Here is a 22661-nt window from a genome sequence, read left to right on the forward strand (position 1 = left end):
AGCACCCTGGATCGGAGCCCTACCCTCCCCCCTTCAGTGATCACCAACAAATGAGAGGGGGAACAGAAAAACAGAACAGACACTGTTCTGTGCACTCTATTCTAGTTTCCAGGAACTTGTAGTTCAGCGATTTCCCCCCACCAAACAGGCTATTTTTGGCTACATATATTAGTAAGTCAGCACAAAGGACAATGCACCCTGCTTACTACTTTCCCAGCTGTGAATGCTGGCTGCCACCTAACCCCAAGGTAAGCTGGTAGCCATCCCCCAACTCCTCCACCCTGGTCCTCCAGCCATCCCAGAGGCTCCCCAGTCTGTGCCATGCAGCCACTGTCTCCCTCTCCCCATGACCTTGAAAACACAGCTCTTGGGCTCAGCTTCTATTATGTCAAGACCTTCTATTATATCAGGATGAGAACAGAAATGAAAAATCATTTATAGATCAACCAAATGACATCTAAAAGCATCATGTGCCCAGTCCTCATCTTAAAACACAAATCCTCTGTTTCTTCATTTCTCCTTCCTGTCTATTCCAAGCCTGATGCACCAACAACAGGAAACATCAGTGTGCTTTGGTGCTAGGTCTCATGTCAGGCACAGATCATAAAAATCACTCTAAGTGAATTTAATCTATAAACCATTGCGTGAAACTCCTACCCAACATATAGCACAAGAATGTAACAGGTAAAACTAAGGGAACTACTATGCAACTGTAAAAATATAAAGGATGTGGGGTTACAACAAACAAGATAAACTGAGACTAAATCAGATTAAATAGTTCAAGTAAACTTTCCCTCTTTATTAGGAACTTTTCATTCTTTGAGCTTTTTGGCTATTAAAATTGTTTTTCTGATCACATCAGGAAATAAGACAGTAGAGCTTTCTTCATATTGTAAGCATTTCAATTAATATACATATATTAGGGGAAAAAAACACCTTTGAAAACAAGTTCTTTCTCTAACACACAGATGTAGTCCTTCGCGGCTCCCAACACAGTACGAGTCTTCCAAACAGTCTAAACATACATGGAGTAATCTGGATTTAACAAGTAAGTGCTTTCTAAATTAAATACACACCTATGACTGAAGTTTTTTGCTGTTACTTAAACAGTCATGAGAGGAAGAATGTTTTAACCCACACCTTGCAACCAGACCAAAGCAAAATTCCAATACCCTCAACCCTTCCAGGAGACAACTTCAAACCTTTGTTTTTGTCACATGTACATGGAATTGTCACCTGTAGTACATAAAAAATTGTACAGACACTTGTGGTAAGCAAAGTTTCTATTTTTAAATGCTTACCTCTACCAGGTAAAACAATGAAAAATGGTGATTTAAATCTCGTAAAGCAGAGTCACAATAGTGCTGCACTGCAGATGAAATTAGAAGCAACTGAAAACTTGAAAAAAGGGAAACTTCTGCTTTTTATCCTCTCTTCTCATCAACAATTCAACTAATGTCTTCTAGAAGGAAGAAATCAGCCTAAGAAGATATACAGGAGAAACAAGATTCTCAAAATATTACAGTGCAACACTCTTAATATGTAAAATGGAGTTTACTTATTTTATAAATAAATTGCTCTGAAATCTTCTAATAAACACCATAAAAGTATAGTTTATTTCACTGGGATTTGAGGGATCTGGATTTTGAATAAAGACATTAAAAAGGAAAAAAAAATCTGTACTGAAAGGTTAATAATCAAAATGCTCAGAACAAGAATGAACATATCAAAAATACAATTTTTTCCCTTCAAATTAAGAAAATGGAAAGAAAAGGAAGACAGGATTTTGAAATATTTTGTGAAATAACTTCTTATGTTTAAAGAAAGGTACTTAACAGACAACTGAGATATTCCTTTCCAGTCCTGTTTCACATTAAGTAACTTGAAAAATAACCAGCCTATTAACCCAAGTCCCTATTAAAATCCATTTAAAAGTTTAAATAAACTGATTTAAAATATTTTATTGCTTCTATGGTTGCATATACAGTACATACACAACTGGTGCGATGGTAACAAGATGAGAATAGAAATGAAAAATCATTTATAGATCAACGGAATGACATCTAAAAGCATCATGTCCCCAAACATGAGTAAATCCTCAGTTTCTTGATTTCTTCTCCCTGCCTATTTCAGAGCCCAAAGAAATGAAGTATTGGTCCTCATTCCAAATCAACTGCCAATTTCCCTCAGGTTCATTACCTAAAAGTTAATCTGTTATTAAAAAATTAATCTAATTAAAGGGTGAGGTTCTACTAGAAGGCAACTAGACATCTTTGCTAATAGCAGTCCTGTTCTCTTTCCCTCCACTGTCAAAACATTCAAAAGAATATTTTCTTCTCTATCTGTGCTTGGTAGCTAACAGTGATATAAAGCTGCTGTTGAAGAGCAGTGGCATCACAACATTCAGAGGAGAAACATGCTGCCACAACATTTTCACACACAATATGGCTTTATGAGGGAACCCTAATGGTTAGTCCACAAATTAGGTAGTTTCCTTCAAAGTACAAGTTTGAAGTCTTATTTTCATTAACATTACTAGGATAGATTTGTTATTCAGGATGAAAGTCTTACACTATACCTATTTTAAAAATCACACCTGGGAAAGATGAAAGGTCATTTTCCATCGTGGTGGTTTACTTTCCCAGACCTGAACCGGCATGGTCTCTTCTTAGCAGAGGATAAATTTCCATTACCATATAAAAGGAATAAATAGTTACCTAAAGGCAGTGTATGGACAGATGCTACGTGAGGCAGTTGTCAGTAGGAACCAGCAAATTGGACCTCCTTAATTCTGATTTGAAAAGCTAAGAATAAACATCATTTCAGTGTATATGACTCGTCCAGTCATTTTTAAACATTTTTAAATTGCTAAGTTTATAGATGGATGCCTTTTACATGCTGAAAGCATTTACATTTGTTTTTAAAATAATTCTCAGTTGTCCTTTAAAATGAACAAAATAAAAAGCACTGTTGCTGTAGCTGGTAGCACTAGCTTTCTTGGGGCTCCAGCAATGAGAGCACAATCTTTCTTAATAGAGCAGCAAACCTGACAAAGAGCAAAACATTTCTAACATGAAGACACTTCAATTATTTCACTCTGTGCAACTTACCAATTTGCCTTATTAATCTTCTCTGTTTGCTTACGAAGACCCACCTTTGTTTTGACACATTTCTCAGTAACACCACTGGTGAAGACTGGCTTTGGCCTGAGTGGGACCAGAAGTAAGACAACATGGAACACTTCTCTGCTGTTTAATTTGGGAGCTGAATTTAATCAAAATTCTGTTTAAAGCGCTATAAGTTAAAACTGAAGAGAGGCTCAATCCAATTAGCAGCAGTAAACACCACACCAAGAGGCCTGAGAGCCACCAGCTTTCACACCAGCAAACCTGGGTCTGTACTAAGCAGCTGTATGAAGGCAACCCTGTGTGTGCTTGGCTTTTGGGTGCTACGTTTTTTACCTTTTGTATTGGTAGCAGTGGAGTTCATGAATAAATGATAAAACTGGCAGACCCTGCTGAGGGCTCAGGGCGTGGCCTTGGCCATTAGTGTGTGCCAGTTACTGTTACCCAGTGCCAAACCTGGCCAAGTGCATTCGGGTTCCTTGGCCCCTTCGCACAGACACAGCGCACGAAGGATGTACAAGAGTCACTGTCAGCAGCCTGGCTTTGCAGGAGCATAACACAATAGCTTTATCTCCCAGGGAAGGGAAACACATTGGAAAATACTTCAAGTAGGCGAGCCTGCAACTTGAACTTGCAGAAACTGCCTGAGACAGTGTCTTCACTGAGATCATAATACACATTTCATCATTACAGATAAATCAAGAAGTAGACAGTGCATCAAAGCTCAAAAGAGATTCAGTAGTACAGGAAACAAAACTAAAATACTGTCTATTTGCACTATTTAGCAGCCATCTGTAAACACCACAGGTGCCCTATTAAATTTCAGCAAATTCTTCATGACTTAATACTATAGATATTTTGATTGTGCTTCCTTATTAGTGACTTTGGTACACTCCCTTCATGTCTCTAATTAGGACTTTGCAACAAGAATGGACACTGTGTTTCTCTGACATACAACTAGAGGAGACATCTCTTAAACTCTGGAATGTTAAGAGAAAGACCATTCCCAAAAGCTTTCCTAGGTTTCACATACAGTTCTGAGCAACAAGACCCTGACAACAGAATCAGTGCCATATGGATTAAATTAGGTATACAGTGCAGACAACTAGTAAAGCTAATAACCCAAATATTTTCTTATTGAATCCTGTCAATTTAATTTAAGGTGCTCTCTAATAATCTCAGATATGAATGATAAGCTTGAAGGAATCAACCTTGCAGGAAGATATGGCCTGAACAGTCAACTCCTCTTTACCACCTTTCACAGCTACCTAGAGTTAAGGCCACTCTACTCATACTGCATGCATTTACAATAACCAGAGTTCCTCCATATCATCCAGCATCATTCCATAGCTCTGACAAAGAGCAACTTCACTTCAGCTGTAGCAAAAGATGACATAGGGATTTGTGCTAAGTTTGCAGAGGGCATACATAAGATAAAAATGCATCTATTTGATTCTTAACAATTACTTCCTGTGGGTGCAAGTTATGTGGCAAGTAATGAGCCACAGACATCTCCCAAGCATCCACAAAGTGCACAGCAATTCCTGAGAACATTTTCCTCATGACAGAATCAAGCTGAAAAGAATACCAATCACTGTTAAAGAGGCTCACTTCTGGCCCAAGCTCCTGAACATTAGCGGTTCTGATGACGATTAAAGTCTCGGGGCTGCGATCCAGCAGCTGAATAACTGATCTCCGAATGTTCCTCAGCCGCCGGATATACACTTCCACAGGGAAAGTGCTGAAGTGGGACCATATGGTTATGGCTATCACGGTGTTCCTCCCCCCCACGATGCCGTTCAGCTCGTTGGCGATGTAGCGCAGTTCACTGCTGAAGACTGTGGAGAAGCGAATGGGTGGCCCGTGGCAGCGGAACTTCAGCAGGATGTTGTGCTTCAGGTCCACAGACATGAAAGGGCCCACGTTCTTAGGACTCCTCAGGTTAAATTCCACTAGATCTGAAAACCCGAGAGCGAGCATTAGTGAAAGACGGCGTAAGAGGTTAAAACTATCAGCAAGATGCTGGGACCACAGGGCAAAAGGACAAGGAAGTAGACAAGGAAATCTGAACACAGTTCTAAGAACTCCAGAATTAAACAGATGATAAGCATAACTTTTTAGAGTGGAGTTTATGGGTGTTAAAGTTGTATGCAAGACAAGACACTTGGACTCCACAAGGCTGTCAATGCCTTTTTCAAGTTTCCTGAACTATTTTGTTCTCTCTAGTAAAAAAGAAATTCTCCAGATAGTCATTGTTGCCCTATGAATCCTGTGTTCACAAGAACCCTACTAGCAACTTTAGGACTCCATTAAATTTAAGGTGACTTAAACTTGTAGGCATTAAGGAGTCCCAAAGTCTGTGTTCCAGTGCAACTGCTTTATGGGAAAGGGATGAGGGAGGGAGGAATATCTAAATGAAATTCTGTTATTTAAGTTAAAATAAGGGAAACAACCAAAACCTATGAACATTAAAAGAAGTCCTTTGCTACTTCATTCCAAAATCACTGCTAGGACTGTGACGCTGCAAGGCCTTACAGAGGCACCCTAAGTCACTTCTGCTGTGGCTCCTGGGGTGGCCACCTTAACTCAGCCACAACAGTGGTCCCTTTACAAGGACAACTTCACTGATACCTTGTGGCCACATTTCCAAGGCCTACATGTTTCCAGTGTCTGCTCAAACATTTGAATAACTGTCTGCCAGGACTCCTGATGAGGTTTTGTCTTCCTTTCCCTCTTCCCTCTTTCGCCAGTGTCACTGTCACTCAGTAAGATCAGCTCTGTGTCTGAGACATGAGAAATAAAGCTTTGCAAAGGTCTTTAAAGACAAAACCAAATTAAAAAAAAAGTACCTGGAACAAATGCTGTCAGATATTCAAACCACTGCCTTATTGTAGAGTCTCCAAACAAGTGGATTACTTTTCCTTGTAAGCACTCGGTTATATCATCTGATTTGTTAAAATTATGGATCCAGTGTGTTCTGGACCTCCACTGGTCTTCATAATAATAACCAGAAGGGGAAGCTGTGGGATCTTCAGCTCTGTTCATAGCGATTACATCTGGAAAAGAAAAATTCTTTGAAATTAACAACAAAACCAGCCTCCATAATCCTCATGGACATGTAGTCAGTGATGAATGAACATCTTCCCTAGTTTAAAGCAAAAAGAATGTGCTGGGTTTGACTGGGATAGAGTTAATTATTACAGTAGCTAATATGTGGCTGTGTTTTGGATTTGTGCTGGAAGCAGTGTTGATAATACAGGGATTCCATCACTGCTGAGCAGTGTTTACACACAGCCAAGGCCTTTTCTGCTTCCTGTACCACCCCTCCAGTGAGTGGGCTGGGGGTGCACAGGAAAGTGGGAGGGGACAGAGCCAGGACAGCAGAATCCAGCTGACCAAAGTGACATTCCAGGCCACATGGCATCACGCTCTAATATAAACCTGGATAAAGAAGGAGGAAGGGGGAGGAGGATGTTTGAAGTGACGGCAATTTTCTTCCCCATGATGGAGCCTGGGAATGTCTGAACACTTTCCTGCCCATGGGAAGTGGTGAATGAATTCCTTGTTTTGCTTTGCTTGTGTGTGCAGCTTTTGCTTTCCCTATTACAACGTCTTTATCTCAACCCAGAAGTCTTCTCATTTTTATGCTTTTGACTCTCTCCCCTATTCCACCAGGGGGGTGAGTGAGCAGCTGGGTGCTCCTTGTCTGCCGGCCAAGGAGCACAGGATGACCACACAGTGGTCGTGTGCATCACACTTCTGATGCACACTTCTGATGCATCACACTTCTGTAAGCCCAGGTATTTCACCCCATACTTCTGCAGCAAAACCTGCAACTGCTGGCAGAGTAGTTTGAACAATCATAGTTTAACTTGGTTTAAGTTAAATGGTATCTCTGACATTACTGTAAAAAAACCCCAAATCAAAACAAAACAAACAAAAAAAAAAAGAAAACCTAAAAGTAAGTATCTGGCATGTTTCACACTGCGACAGAAGTGCTCTATCGTGGGTGCTTGCATAAGGCAGGGAGGAGCAGAGGCAGAAGGACGAGCAGAGCATCTTCCCTCGTCCCCGCCGTGTCGCAGCGCGCGGCTGCCCTCTGGCGCCCGGCCTGCGCACGGCAGCTCCGCTCAGCGCAGGACACCGACCGAGGGGACAGCCTGCCACCACTCAAAAAAAAAACCAAAAACCAAAAAACCCCAAACAAACCCACCCACCAAAAACCCCTCCAAAAAATCTCTGCCTACGGAATACGGAATAACATATATCGCCACAGTCCTGCTCTATCACCACTAATGCCCTTTGAATATGTTAATCATGAGAGTCTCTAATTCCATGGATTTTGGACTTTCTCGCTGCTATCTAGCCCCCTCACCCTTCACTGCCTGCGACAGGCAGCCCCCTGAGGAGCAACTACACACCAGGGAAGTTCTATTCTGTAGGACGCCTGTGTGATACCTTGCAAGCAAAGGCCAGAGATTACAGGAAGGGAGCTGCAACCTCATGGTTATGTAAATCACATATTGCCATATTTCTCTTGGCAACCAGTGTGATATCGGTACATCAGACTTCTGTGAGGTCATTTCAGGTTTCTCCTTTGCCATTCGTGTATTCAAATACTTAAACTGAACAAGCAGGGACCTCTTCCCTGGCACAAACGCCAGCTGCACGGAGCAGACACATCCAGCTACATTTAAGTTTAAATGTTTAAATGATTTAATGTTTAAACACTTTTACCCATCTTGGTGTGGAGATTATCTGTTAAGAACAGTCCTTGCCCTGTCACAACTTAGAGCTGTTTGATAAAGCACATATTGTCTGCCATGGCCAAAATCATGCCAGGGACCACTCTAACTATGTATAGAGTACAAGCACTGGAGGTCCAGGGCCTAAAAGCATCCCCTGGTAGATGCTCCATTATAACATCATGCATAAGCATCTTTAAACATCCATTCCTTACAAGCATTTTTTTGCCACTCCCTTTCTGTACAATATTCTCTGCATGTTGTATTAGTAGATGTTAACCTGAGAGCTTAGAGGTTGTTAACATCCTTCGACCTCACAGGGACACTGTAAAAAGCAAACTACTATTACGTTTGCATAACACAAGTAATATAATCATGAGTACCACAGAAAAAAGCCTTCAGAATGTTTTATCTTTGGATGTTACTTTAAATTAGACAACAGGGACAACGAAGGAAGAGGAACAAAAACCCAACCAGCAATGTGGACTCATCCAATATTTGTGAAACAGGAATCCTACAGAGAAAGGAAAAAAGCCTTCGTATGGTCATGTAATAAAAGACCAATTCATAATGTGATTTCACAACTTGAGTTTGCTCGATTCTAAGTTTTGATGGAAAAGTATTTCCATTTTTTACCTTTTAAGTGGATTTTTCTGCTACACGTATACATATAAAAATGATGCTAGAACAACTTTTTGGTGCCTCACAGTAAATCAGCATTTCAAATCTGTGGATAGTATCATCACTTTTAATCCAGAATTCAGAAAGCCATTACTTTGGGATTTTATAGAAGAGAGTAAAAGTTCCAACCTGAAGTTATAAACTAAGGATAGAAATAAAAACTTGTATTTCAGAAAAATAAAATTTTAAAAAACTTGATCTACATTTACCCCCAAACAAAAAAACATAGACAAAAAGAAGAACAATGAATTTGTGTGTGCCAGCAATTCTAACAAATCCATACATTCACAATCATTAACATACTAAGTTTATGTATTCAGAGACTGCTGATCCTGGAAGGAATTTCCCTGAGGAAATGTGCTACTCTTATCTACCCTTTCTAACCCAACATTAATCCTCGGGAAATATAGGCAGGCTTTGATCATTCATAGCTCCTGGAAGAAGGGTGACATAATGAAATCTCAAATTTGCAGCAGTTTCTGTGAGGAAATACACAAGATTAAAAAGGTAACAAAAACACATCATCTAAAGGGTCTAGAGAAAGAAAAGGGATGGAGGGGAAATGCTGCTAGCCTAGTAGCAGCACTCTATTTTTTTAGTGAACAGTAAAACTAAAAGCAAGAAATGCTGTAGGCTGCTCTCTGTTCAGACTTTATTGCACAGGTCAGGAACTCTACCATAAAAGCCTCTTAAAACCTTATGAATAAAAAAGGTCTAAAAAGCTCTCAATCAAGAAATAATTCTCTGTGTATCACATTTTACACAGGCATAAAAAGTTTACACATGGATATGAACGAGATACAACCTCTAAGTTTAATTTAGTACAGACTGTCTTCGTTCTGTTTTTAGACAGGGCACAGAACAATTAGGCTCCGGAACACAACTGTAGGTTCTGTCATCCTGTGGTAACACAAAGGATAGCAATACTTAAATGCAAGATATCAAAATTTGTTCGACAAAGTTCTTAACAAAGAAAGAAATTAAGAAACACCCCACAGCTATTTTTGCTAGACTGAGAGTTTGGTAAGCAGTTACCCTAAGACATTTTACAGCTGTGAGTAAATGTTAGGGGGAAAAAAAAAGACAGTTTTGGCAAGAGAACAATATTTCCTCCTTTTTTTTTTTTTTAAAATCTCATTTGTGTATGTAATTTTGGAAAAAAAATCATTATTAGTACTGAACTTATATTACAGTTAACAACCAAAAGCCTTCATCTTTTCAATACAAATCTGAAATTAGTTTCTATTCCATGCTACAAAAACAAACAAATCAATTATTACCTCATGCCTGTTGTTCTTTTTTATAAATTTAATTATGAATTAAAAACAAGAATCTTATGAATCACTTTACCTGTAAATGCCTTGGGCTTTACAATGACTGAATCAGGTCCACTGGAGAGTATCGGCCTTTTGATGTTCACATGACTTGAACAAAACATAAACATAATAATATTTGTAAAAATTACTGTAAAATTTGAAGGTGATATTAATCTTGTTTTTTCTTAATCCACTTCAAATAAGTACGTAGTATTCACACAAAGAATTTTTTACTCCAAGTTTACCCTACTTCCTGTAACCAAACTCATTCTTCATTAATTTCCTCAAGACCACCATCACTATTCTGAATCTGAATTCAAAATTTCACAGCACTAAGACACCAATCCTGTGCACACTTTTGCTGACACAAATCCCAGTAAAGCTATCAGAAGCCTGCAAGAAGCTCTGGAGGATTTTCCACAAAGATGGGAACTTTCCAGCTTGCAGAGTGTGGGGATACAAACCACTGAAAGGATACAGTGCTGCAGCAGCTCCCAGCTCTGACAAACCTCTACAGGTGCCTATCACAGCAAATACCTCTGTTGAGGTGGTTGCTGCTTCCAGCCCCTGCGATCCGCAGCACAGAGCGGAGCTGGCGGCAGTGCAGCCCCAACACCACCTCAGTTCTGCCTCCAGTCTGGGCCACTGGTGGTGTGTCCTCTGGGGGAGATGGTGGCACCAGACGATGCCCAACCAACTTAAGAGACCTCCAGCAATAAGGTCTTCCACTAGTACAGCAATTTGCTAAGCACAGAAACAAAGGTCATCCCCCTAAACACCGACAGATCTCAGAAGGACTTGTTTAGGGACACCAGTGAATTCTGATCACTTTGTTGGTCACACTGTACAGCTGTGACAGATGCAGAGATTTAATACTAAGCTTTTGTTCTGTCTTTTGCTACTGTTCTGAAGAGAATCCTTGTCTAATGTTTTTCTCCATTTAAGAAATAAATTATTTGGAATTTCTATAAGCCACTCAGTCAAGGATCTCAGAGCTGCATGAAACAAACAAACAAAAACAAAACAAAAAGCCAAACAAACAACCCCTCCCCAGCCAAAAAAAGCAAAACCTTTCCCATTCCCATTTGGAAACATCACCAATAAATATAAGCCAGATTTTACAGGTGAGCTGCCAGAGGCACAGAAAGTCAGAAGACCCACTTACAAACTTGATAAGGAAGAGCCAAAAAAATTCCACTGATACTTACTTTTTGTTTCTAGTCTTGGTTTCAAACATACACACAATACTTTCCTAATTACAGTATTGGGAACTGCTTCTCTAAAATCTTTCCCAGTGTAAGCCTCAACTAAACATACTGCCAAAAGCCCTTCCTTCAACACTTTTGTTGGAGAGCAAGGCAGCAGCCTGCAACTACAACTCTGACACTACAGAGTGGTTACCTTTGTCTAAATTCAGACATCTAATTGCATATAGAAGCAGTTCTGTCACATCTACCCAGGTACTAAGAGATGGTTTGGGTTTTTTTAAATGCTGAATGCAGAAGAAAAAGATGACTAATTTAGTTTGACGCTTGAAATAACATGCACAGATCATTTGCACTTCCACATTCCTAAGATTTGACAGTCAAGCCTGGACTCTTTTTAAGTAGTTCCGATTTGGTCAAAAAGGCATCTCAAAACATTGTTATTGATACTGCAAATGTAGATGTGGAAACAAAAAATAAGGAAACAGTCCCCCAAACCACCACACAATTCAGACAGCATGCTCTTGTGAAATTCAGGAGGTGCAGCAAAGTTGAATTCAAAGCACAGAGAACTACCTACCAAGTTTCTGTAGTTTAAGATTGCTGTCTAAGATTCTTGTACAGCTGAATGGAGGAGAACAGACTATTCAACAACTCACATCCTTCTCCTGTAGATACACTCTTCCTCCAAGGCCATGTGTCATAATAACCAATAAGCCAAATTTGTATAAAAAAACCCAAACAAAACAACTTGACTGAGTATATATATAAATTCAACAACACACATACCTTTGGAAAAAGAGGCTTTCCTCTTTCGTCAGAAGACCTTTTAGATATCCACCTTTGGCATGGCTGATTCGGCTGGCACAGGACAGTTTTCGAGGCTTATAACAGAACCACGGCTCACCTGTGTAGGGATCTGTGAAGTTACAGACTGGGAGATCTCCAGGCAAGCAAACATTGCACTCGGTGGTTTCTGAGTACCTCCCAGACTTGAATGAGCTTTTGAAATAGACCCTGTCCGGCCTTTCTTCTCGTAAACGCAGGAGGACTTGGATGGCTTCACTCGGATGGACAAGTGACACAGAAACTTTGACCTCTCCTGGCCAAAGCAAGGTAAAGAAGATTTTGTAAAGGCCATTATGGCAATCTACAATCCTTCCTGTTGCTCCAGCTTTCAGCAGAGGAGAGTGAATTCGCGCCTGTAAGTAGTCTCCGCCATACCGCTTGGGCTTTCCTTGGAAATCCTTCATACGAACGAGGACCTCCAACTCATCACCCACTTTGAAGAACCTGCTGGGTTTCACAATCACAAAGTCACTACGTGTGGGATCAGTGCTCTGTGCAAAGGCAATTTTGTTATCAGGGGGGTTTGGCCACTGTATTGCAGCAAGCAACGTTTCCTGCTCCTCTTGTTCTCTTTTGGACAAAGTCTGCTGCGTGTAACCGCAGTAAGGCTTCCTGGTAGTTTTGTTTGTCTGTGACAGAGAATGCTGGACATTGTTTTCCGTTATCCAATTTGATCCTGAAACTGTGTCATCATCCAGGTTCTGGGGAGGAAAAAGATCACCTGAAACCGTGCTATGAAATGAAACATTGTGAATAATGGATAATGAAATGATCCCAAGAACTGGGCTTTCCTCTGTAGAGCTTTGAAGCTGACCAAATGAAGCAACTTCACTAGAAGACTCGAATCTATTACTCTGACCATGGGATTTCCAAGGAAACAGGTGGGCAACACCTGTTTTGTTACCCTGTTTTGGCAGAGAAGCTTTTATATAGATCATATCCAATATTTTCTATGGCAGTATTTTAGCTACCGGTATATTCTGTAAACATCAGCAATGCGAATAAAAATTAAAAAAGGTTGAAAGATTAAGTAGCAAATTGTAGCTCATGTTTTATTTTCTTCTGTAGTAACATTTTAGTCTTAGAGCACCATGAGGTCTAATAGGTGCCCAATGTAATGCAAGGCAATAGGGCTTCTTTGAGACACTACACTGCAGATGATGCAGATGCACCCCCTGCACACGCCTTCTAGAGAAGTCTGCTGCGTGTAGCAGCTGCAGTCATTTATCTGGTCACACTCACATTGCTTCTTATCTAATTATCTGAAATGTGTCTTTCCCTGTAACGTACAGATTGGAAGAAATAAAAGAATAAAAACCCAGATGCTTCAGGGACAATGAATTCATGAGCCAGTTGCCAAGTACAATAGTGTAGAACAAGCTAGGACTGAACAAGCAAAAAAATTATTGGTTTGTTTATTTATTAGATTGTAAAAATCTATATACAGCTCCTTCTAGAACCAAATGAAACAGCAGAGCATCCCCTAATTCACAGAAGAGTTTGAAAATTAAAATAGTTAAATACAATGCTAGACTAAGAGAGGAGGCTTCTGCTGCAACTTGACATCAGTGTCCAAAACTGTATTTTCATGCAAATGACTGCAGAGATACCATCGTCTTCATGATATCACATGATTTCGCAGGTTTGCACTAGGAAAATTTTAAAAATAGCACAGCCTAAGCCTCCAGAGCTACCCATGAGATTTCTAATCAGCAACTCCAAATTTACCCTTCAAATACACACAAAATCAGCAGTTAATGAACAATTAATTATCAGGTATATATAGCAGAACTTATCCATACTTCTATTTCAAAAAGAATGAAAATAGTTTTTCAAGCAAAGATTACAATTATATAGTGCATCATTCACATGGCATCAGAGGATAAAGACTGCTAAAAAAGTCAAACTATGTTATTTGAAATCTTTTAAAATATCATTGTACTCACCAATGCCCCAGTGTGTCCCATTTAATTCCTCCATAACTAACTGCCCAGTAATGTACTAAAATTCACAGCACTTATATTAAAGCCTTATTCATTGTTATAAACCTCTCTTAGTCCACTGAAATATCACCAGTGTATAAAAATCATTAAGAACATAACTGAGATTCAACACACTTTTTTAGAAGAGTGTAAACCTAACAAACAGTAAAAACGTACAGGCTTTTGAGGTCTGTGATATACGTTGGTTTTGATCAGCTTAAGAGTAAGAGGATGAGCACATCAGGATGTAGGATGGATACGCAAAATCTTCTTTGTATGATATCCACGTTAACAATAAAACCTGAAACCCGAAATGTAGACTGCTACATGGTAACATCACAATAGAAGCTTTTGCTTCTATTTTGGATTTCCATCCAGGATTTAATAAATTTGCCCTGAAAGCCATCTGAGACAATTCGTAATTATTTACATTTTCCATCACAGCAAGCAAAGCTGCAGATGTATTGCTGCATGTTACTTTCGTTAGCCCAGTAAATTTCAGCCAAAGCTGAGAGTGAATCTCAGGCACGGTTCTACTTTAAATCTTGTCTACATGCATTCTTGAATTAAGCCAAGTGTCTATTTTTGGATACCTTCACAACTCCTTCCCTTCACTTGCTCGTGCATATCTATAACACAGAAAATACTGCATGGAAATATTTTTAAAAGGTAGCTATCTATTTTAATGCATCCAATAAGCTGGTAACAATGTATCAGTCAGCAAAAATATTTAAGCGTTTTTCTAAGGAGGGGTGGAGGGGAGAATACGTGTGTCTGATTAATTGTTGTTTTCAGTGTAAGTTCTCAAGAGAAAATTTCTATAGTTCAGCTGATTCTTCAGTGGTTGGTACTTTGGGTCAAGGGGCATGGGAAAAAATCCTTCCAAATTAAGAAGAGAGATGGCTATCTAAGACAGCCTTAAAAACAGACATATCCCTATTTTTAATCTTCTATAAATTTCTTCAGGGTTTTTAACCCAGTCTTTCTGTCAGAGTTGTAGAAGATGCCATTTATGGCCTAGCTAGGCTTTCCGAAGTCTTTCCAGGGGCATACCTATATTTTTCAGTGGAAAAGGGTGCAGAAAAAAGCAAGCCAACAAACTCATTCAGAAAACAGAACATAGTTCAATGTCTCCAAATCAGTCCCTCTGCACAGCAAAGCACAAGGCCAAAGCTGTTCACTTGCAGCTGAGGCCAAGGACACTTCAACATCTCCATTATGCAGAACAGATCATACCACAAATATTTCCTCAGTCTATCTTCAAAAGGGGTGAGGGCGAATCTCCATGAAAGTAAAAGCAGAGCTGCTTCAACTTCATGAAGAAGCCATTCTTTCTCCAGAATTCTTGTTCATCTTTACAGTCCTCTCTCAAGCACAACCAGGACCATGCATCATTGCAGAGATTCTCTTTGCCAGTAAAGGCAGGGAAAGCTTCACAGTCAATTAACATACTGAAGATCCTTGACTGACATAGAAAAGCTTTCCAAACCAACTTTCTTTCTTTAGTGTTTCCCAGGCTTAGCTCCAAACAAGTGCTCCAGTTCTCCTGCCCCTATGGATACATAAGGGCTGCCCCGAGGCAGATAATTAGCTGACTTTGCCCCCACTCCATTTCCTACTTCCTCTTTCATTAGCATTTCCAAATCTCTCTGGCTCCTCCATGGTATGTTGGCACACTGAGACTGTGCAGAACTGCGGGCTCTCCACTGTACCTAGTAGCCAAAACTAAATAAAATTCCTTTAAAAAAAAAAAAAACAGATAAAGAACATTTCTCAAGATTTCTCAAGAGTACTCTTCCTTTATGATACAGATACTTTTAGCTTTTATTATAGTCTCCATGATAAACTTATTTCCTTATATACTCCATTCAAGGTGTCATATATTTTAAGTGCAATTTCCAAGGGACTTTGTTTGTTAGTTTGTTGGGTTTGTTTGAGGGTTTTTGTTTGTGTGGGAGGCATTTGTTTGATTTTGTTTTGTTTTGTTGAGGGTTTTGTTATTGTTATTTTTACTTTCTGAGTTTTGAAGCTAACCAGAACCCAAATCTGACCACAAAGTACTTTAATGGATGCCTGCCAAGTAACACAGGTAGGACAAAACAGATTACATGTCAATTAAGCACAAACAAATATACAAGCGGTTCCTGGCATTACAGAGGTCAAAACAAGGGGGGAGCTAATGGGAGTTTCAGCTTAACTACTCAGCTTTTGGCATTCTCACTGCCAAATAGGCAAAAATGAGATAAAACATATAGATCAATAGAGACAATAATGCTCTCAAAAATATTCTAGAATGATCCCAGAGTACTTGATTAGATCTGCAATGAACAGTTCAGTTAAACACCATAATGTAGGTGGTGTCATTGAATGAGTTGCTTAAAGTAACCTTAAAGCACTCATTTACGACAGGTGGCCAATGAAAATGCTGAGTATTTCAACTGCTGCTGAAAATGTGGAACTCCATCGCAAAGCCCAAGATCTTCCACCAACTGTAACTCCTGGCTTGGAGTTCAGAACAGTTGCTGCAAACCTGCAAAAGTCACTATCATTAGAGCAGGAAACAGCACAAGAGATTCCCAGCCAACAGGCATGGTGGAGGAAAAAGACTTCCAGTCTGACCAATAAAAACTCTCAATTTATGCAGCAGACAGCATTTGAAACTGAACAAATTCCAATTACTGAAAGGTCAGTCATCTTATTCTCAGTAATTTTACTCCCAAGGTACTCTATTTGTAGTCTATGACAGACAGGAAATCAGCTCACTGTCATTACCATCTCACAGCACTGAGTGGGTGCTAAACTACTTTAAGTGTCAAAGCCAATCCTAAAAAGCCATCACCTAACAGAGAAATGTTCCAGCAACACTCTGAGTAAGATGAAGTTATCTTTTGTAGGCACCTGCAATTTAGCAGCAAGAAAAAAAAGACTTTGTTACATAGTTCTTTTGTTCAGTTTCAGCTGTTTGATTTCATACACCATTACTTCATTCTGGTAAGAAACTTCCCTTCTCCCCATACACTCTTTTCTAAGTGCTTTTTAAAAAAACAGTACTCACAACCAGTCCTGAAATGGTTCTTTCACTCTAAAGGTAATTGGTACAAATTCACAAACTCTCCTGTATCCTAAAGGCATGATGTTTGGCAACATCTTGTTACTTGACCAAAAAAAATTACTGAACATTTTATCTATGTTCACAGAAAAAAATTAAATTAAAATAAAAATATATTTCTTTCAGTACTATAATACAGTGACCTGAAGGGAGTAGTGGACGGCTTAGTTCTTTTTCAATATAGAGTAAGAAAAGTAAAATTCTGACATGAGGATTATTGAGAGGGTGTCATTAGTAGCTTAAGAATTTAATAGGCAAGATTCCAACATGAAAAAGCATAAAATCCTACAGGAAAAAAAGCAGGAAGGATAGCTAGGGAGGGGGGATAGCTGACAATTGCCTTAGATCTTGAGCTTTAGCCAGTTAGGCTAGATGATTTGGGGATGAGAAGCATGTCTGATGCATTTACAAACATGTTTTCAACAGCAGTCAACAAAAAGCCCACCTTCCAGAGCCCAAACAGATTAGGGTACAGATATTCTGTGAAAGCTTTCTAAGGCTTTTTCTGGTTTTGATCTCTGACTGAAAAGAATCAGCACAGACATCTATGGTAGACTGCCTGGAAAATTATGCCAAGACAGAGACAAATACCGGAGCATGTCCATTCAGAAAAGTCAAGACAACAGAAGGGGTTAGAGTGGCATGTTGTGGTGTAAAGATTTACCAGCAACACAATACTTAACCAAGTTTGGAAGAGCAGGTAAGTAAAAGTCAACAAAGCCATGAAGATACTATCATGAACAATGGCAAGAAAAAGCACAAGGCAAACCTGCATTTTCCATTTCATTCTCAAAGCACTGCCAGAGCCCTCTTCTCTAAGAAACGTAATTTAAAAAAGAAAACAGTCTAGGTTTCAAAATATCAACACTCCTCATACAACATTCTAGGTCACAAAAAAACCCAAAACCACAGAAAGAGAAAACAAAAGCTACTTTATATGTTACACAAAAAGATCATGTTAACTTGAGCAAAAGGTCCATCAAACACAGTATTTTGACAGCCAATAGTTTCCAACAGCGGGTGTGTAGGAAAAGAATACAGACCAAATATTTCCTCCTAAAGACTTAATGCAGTTTCTAGCCCTTTATGGCTTAGAGATTTCTTAAACACAAGGGTGGACATCTTTAAGATCTAGTATCCTCTAATAGATTTTTCTTCTGTGCATTCATCCAGATTCTTTGACACAGCCTTACTGCAAGGACTTCTGCCGCTTTGCTGCAATCCATAAGAAGCATCCCTGCTTCCTTTAAAAATCAACATTTGCAGTTTTTATTTAGTGTCTCCAGTTATTCATCCTGTGTCACTTGTGTGTTGACTTTAACCTGGGGTTAGTAACTCAGTAACTAAGCAGGTTCAAAGTAAATCTGTAATAACATGCTAAGTAATATGAATAAATATGCAAGTCAGACACAGCAGAGGGAAAAAGGGAAAGGCAAATAAAAGTTGCATCAGTACAGGCTGGAGATCAACTTGCCATCTAACAGCTCTGCAGAACTGGCCATGTCAACAGGACAGCGTTGTGGCAATGAATTAATGAGAGCATAACCAGCTGATTGAGCAAAGTGATAGTTCCCCTCAACTTGACCATGGTGAAGAAGACTGTGAACTAGAACACTGTGTCTGGTTTTTGGACAACCCATACCACAGTCAAACTGGAGAGAACAGCTAAGAATCCCCGAGATGATTAGGAAACCGGAGTGACACTAATGGAACCAAACTTTTTTTTATTTCTTTTTAATCTGGAGAAGACCAAAAGGGGATCTAACTGCAGTCTTTCACTGCCTAAAGGGGAGTTACAGAGGAACTGAGTGAAAGTACACACTAAAAAAATAAGACGCAACTTCCACCTGCACATGAGATAAACATTCTTCATTGCACGAGAGGTGCAGCACTGCAACAGGCTGTCTAGGCAGGTGGTGAAATCTGACCATCCTTGAAGACTGTCAAAACTCAACGATACCTTGTGCAGTCCAAGCTAACTCTGACATTGGCCCTTTGAGGAGAGTGTTGACTAAATACCTTCACACATCCCTCCCAGTCGGAATTTTCTCTGTTTCCAAGTTATAGCTAAATGTTGTCAGACACAGTTCTAACCTTACGCTCAAAATGGAATAATGTTACTCAAGTGCTCTTGGAGTGGCTTCACTTACCTCTAACTGAAAAAAATTATGGACCAGCACCACAACAGCCAGTACTGCCATAAGCAGGCAGAAGATCTGCAGTCTGAACGAGTCACGCCACATGGTCCATTCATATCTTTCCCTCCCATGTTAGACGCTGCCATGACTTCCATCCACCACAAACATGAATGTCATTTCGTCTCAGTAGTGCACAAGAGAATTCAGTTGACTTCCACTTCATTCCTGCAAGTGCATTTACAAAAACTATATTAAGTCCTCAAAATATTACTATAAGTCAAGTTTAACACTGAAAGCATACAAATGGTGGAATTTGGCAGCACAATAGAACAGTCAACATGGATTTTTTTTGTGGAACTAATCTGAACAGTACTTACATTACTTAATTCTCTAGGTCATGTCAAAGCAAAACCTTATAAAGGTAGTCTCACCTGTAGCTGATACAAAAGAAAGGCAAAAGAAGAGTGCAAGTTTTCATTTTGCCAAACAAAAAAACCAAACCAATTTATTTAACAACCACCCAATTTATCCATCAGGCCACACTATCACTATCCAGACATCAGGAGACCAAGACTTCCAGCAGAAACTTGTGAGTTTAGATATCTCCCATTTACCTGTTTACACATTTCAAGAAGTTGTTATTAAAAACTAAGCTCTGAAGCAAGTTTGGATAAGCAAGATAAAAGATGCTTTCTCCAGTTTTCTGCTGGGGGAAAAAATTACTGTAGTGTTACAGAGGAGATATGTAACAGAGTTCAATGCACTAAAATTTAACTTCGCATCATACTACATCTTCTCTGTTTTTTTATCATTCCTTTTACCTCATGCAGCTCTAATAGTAAAAAAAATGAACTTCTGGGAAGAATGTGTTCAGTTTTGGTGGGTTTGGGTGGGTTTTTTTAATAAAATAATAGTATTGTTTTCCATAAAATTTAACTTCCGTAAAATATATTGTTTCTTTGAGGCTGCTTGATAGCTGATCCACTATAAAAATCACAGACTTAAAGCCATTGATAAGGTTCTCACAGCTTAATGCTGGCTCAGTAAGACTCATATCTTCCTTTCTTTTTGAGAAGGACAATTTTGAGGCAGTCATTTTGCAAGCAAAAAGGATACTGTTCCTGCAGAAGCTCTAAACTTGGAACCAGGAAACAGATGGCAAGGAGAGGCAGTCAAAAGACACCAATCTCTTCAAATCTAATATTCTCAAAGCAGTATTACTCATACAACCATCCTCCAAGTGCAACAACATAATCAAATGATTACATTAACTTTGTAAAACTTTCTATAAATAGTATAACTGAGAATTTATACTATTTCTTAAGTCTAAATGAAGAATGCTGTGTCAAAGTAAACATAATAATACATAAAATATCAAAATTAACTAATTAAATTATTCAACAAATGCACATAGGTTAGAAAACTGAAATATATTACTGGTATAACCAGGACAGTCTCAAAATAGACCACACATCAAATTGCTTTACAAGGATTATAGGGATTATAACTTCAAACGTTTTGCTGAGAATTACAGAGATTGTATTTCTGACCAACGAACAAGCATTGAAAGAGCAAGACATCCATTAAAGTGAAAGTATCAAAATGCCACAAAAACGCACCTTTGTTGGAACAGTTCTGCACTAACAGAAAGTACTAAATTTGCATAAAACAGCAGCTCAGGTTTTAAACAATAACGATAATAAATATACCTAAATACATGAAAATGCTAATTTAAGGCCATATATGTCCATTTGAGGAACAGAAACAAATATATTAGAGAAAAAGAGAATTTTCAATTGCATTGCTGAGAATTCTCTTCAAATCACCAAAAAGCACGGGACACTGAAAATCAATAGAAAGTCATTTCAGATGCCTAAAAAGGCCACAAAGTCTATTCCCATGTATTTTTGTTCCAAATTTTCCACATTTCTGTAAATGTCACATGCCCTAAAACATTCAATGTACAGGTTTAGAGCTTTCTTTATGTTAAAGGCCTTAACGTACTGACAGTTTCACCATCCTTGACCAGTTGATCTCATTTATTTTCTGTATAAAGGAAGCCAATAAGTACATCAAAAAGCCTTAGGTTCTTACCCTACTCCTGAAATGTTCTCTGAAGTCATCCGTGCAAAAGGCCAAACAACCTTGGAAACAATACATTAAAAAAATAAATATATCTATACACACACAACTATTTTCAAATAAAATTCGTGCCCTGGTAGTTTGTTTGCAGTGACACAAAACAACATGGCTGTTATGACTCTTTATCAGTAAAATTACTTCTTTTTCTACAGTAATCCAAGGATTTTTTTAAGTGTTTCATTTTTTTAAATTTCAGTCCTATATCTTTGAATTTTCTCCAATTTATCATTAAGTATTAATTCTCTCAGCTTTGTTCCATGTTATTACAAGTCCCCTTTTGCCCAAGGTTAAAAACAAAAACCGGTTTAATTACGTTTTTATGAAAGGTGTTCTAATTGCCTCATGCTCTATTACGGGATTATAGTTCGGGGCTTTTTTCCGAGTTGTCAGTTACTGTCAGGTCTCCATCTCCACAACTCTCTAAGCCAGCAGCATTACGAAAGCATTAGAATTATGAGTATTGGTGCAACCGCTCGCAATGTTGGCACGCGAATCGCAAAGGCAGAGGAGCCACTACCTCTGGCGATGCCCAGACCGTGCCACTAAGGCGCAGTGCCTCAAGGCTTGGTGCTCGCGTGGCTGCAGGCACGGAAAATCACGTTTGCTGCTGTTTTCCCCTAATTCCTCCCGCCTTGCTCCCCGGAGAGCGGGAGCTGCCAGCCCCTACAACCCGCGGACATTCCGGGCCAGTGCCGCAGCTCCCTGCGGCGGTGCCGCTCCGGGGAATCACGGCTGCTCCCGCCGCCCCGCGGGGCCGGGACACGCACCCACGAGTGAGGGACGGGGGACGCCAGCAGGAACCACCGCTGCCGGCAATGCGAACCGCACAGCTGCATTTTACTGTCCCAAGCTACTTTATAGGCGCCGCCGGGCGGTCCGCCCGCTGCCCGCATCCCCCGGGGGAGCGGCACAAGGCGGACCCGGCATCCCCCAGGGAGCGGCACGAGGCAACCCCTGGACCGGCAGGAAGCATCTTCAGCCGCCGCCGCGATGGAGCGCGGGCCCCTGCGGGCCGCCGGGCCCGGTGGCGGGGAGGGGGCACCCGAGCGGGGCACCCGCCAACCCCGGCACCCCTCACCCGCCCCAGGCCTCTCCACCGCGGCCCCGGCCCCTGCCCCACCGCCGCCCCGCCTTCCCCCGCCGCAGCTTCCCCTCCCGCTCCCCAGGCGAGCCCCGCAGACCCCGCCGCTGCCGCCCCGCGCTCCCTCACCGCAGCCCCGCCGCTCCCCCGGGCCAGGCGGCGGCCTCGCCCCCGGCCCGGAGGCTCTCGCCGTATATCCCCCGGCCCCGCCGCCCCGCCTTCCTCCCCGCCCCCGACACGGCGGCGGCGGCGGCGCCTCCTCCCGCCCCGCCCCGGTAACGGGTCTGT

The 22661-nt window shown here is 40.4% G+C and overlaps 1 protein-coding gene across 1 annotated transcript; it reads right to left on the minus strand.

The window, feature by feature from the left end:
- Positions 1–765: 765 nt before the first annotated feature.
- Positions 766–22576, minus strand: NXPE3 (neurexophilin and PC-esterase domain family member 3). Its single transcript, XM_039385461.1, has 7 exons — positions 22503–22576; positions 21245–21294; positions 19163–19375; positions 11862–12622; positions 9902–9975; positions 5975–6181; positions 766–5083 (listed from the first exon to the last, which is right to left on the minus strand). The coding sequence occupies exons 3-7, from the start codon at positions 19253–19255 to the stop codon at positions 4533–4535; spliced, it is 1686 nt and encodes a 561-aa protein (XP_039241395.1). The 5' UTR covers positions 19256–19375; positions 21245–21294; positions 22503–22576; the 3' UTR covers positions 766–4532.
- Between the last annotated feature and the right edge of the window lie 85 nt (positions 22577–22661).

Source organism: Pipra filicauda, unplaced genomic scaffold (assembly GCF_003945595.2).
Source record: "Pipra filicauda isolate LSUMZ 115617 unplaced genomic scaffold, ASM394559v2 scaffold410_size627686_pilon, whole genome shotgun sequence".
Taxonomy (NCBI): domain Eukaryota; kingdom Metazoa; phylum Chordata; class Aves; order Passeriformes; family Pipridae; genus Pipra; species Pipra filicauda.

Excerpts from the sequence above, each read along its gene's own strand:
- NXPE3 (XM_039385461.1), bottom strand. The coding sequence starts at position 19,255 with ATGTGGCGTGACTCGTTCAGACTGCAGATCTTCTGCCTGCTTATGGCA. Across the intron at positions 6,182-9,901 it reads AAAGCCCAAGGCATTTACAG|ATGTAATCGCTATGAACAGA; the intron begins GTAAAGTGATTC and ends TTTCTTTTCCAG. Across the intron at positions 5,084-5,974 it reads TCTGACAGCATTTGTTCCAG|ATCTAGTGGAATTTAACCTG; the intron begins GTACTTTTTTTT and ends TCGGGTTTTCAG.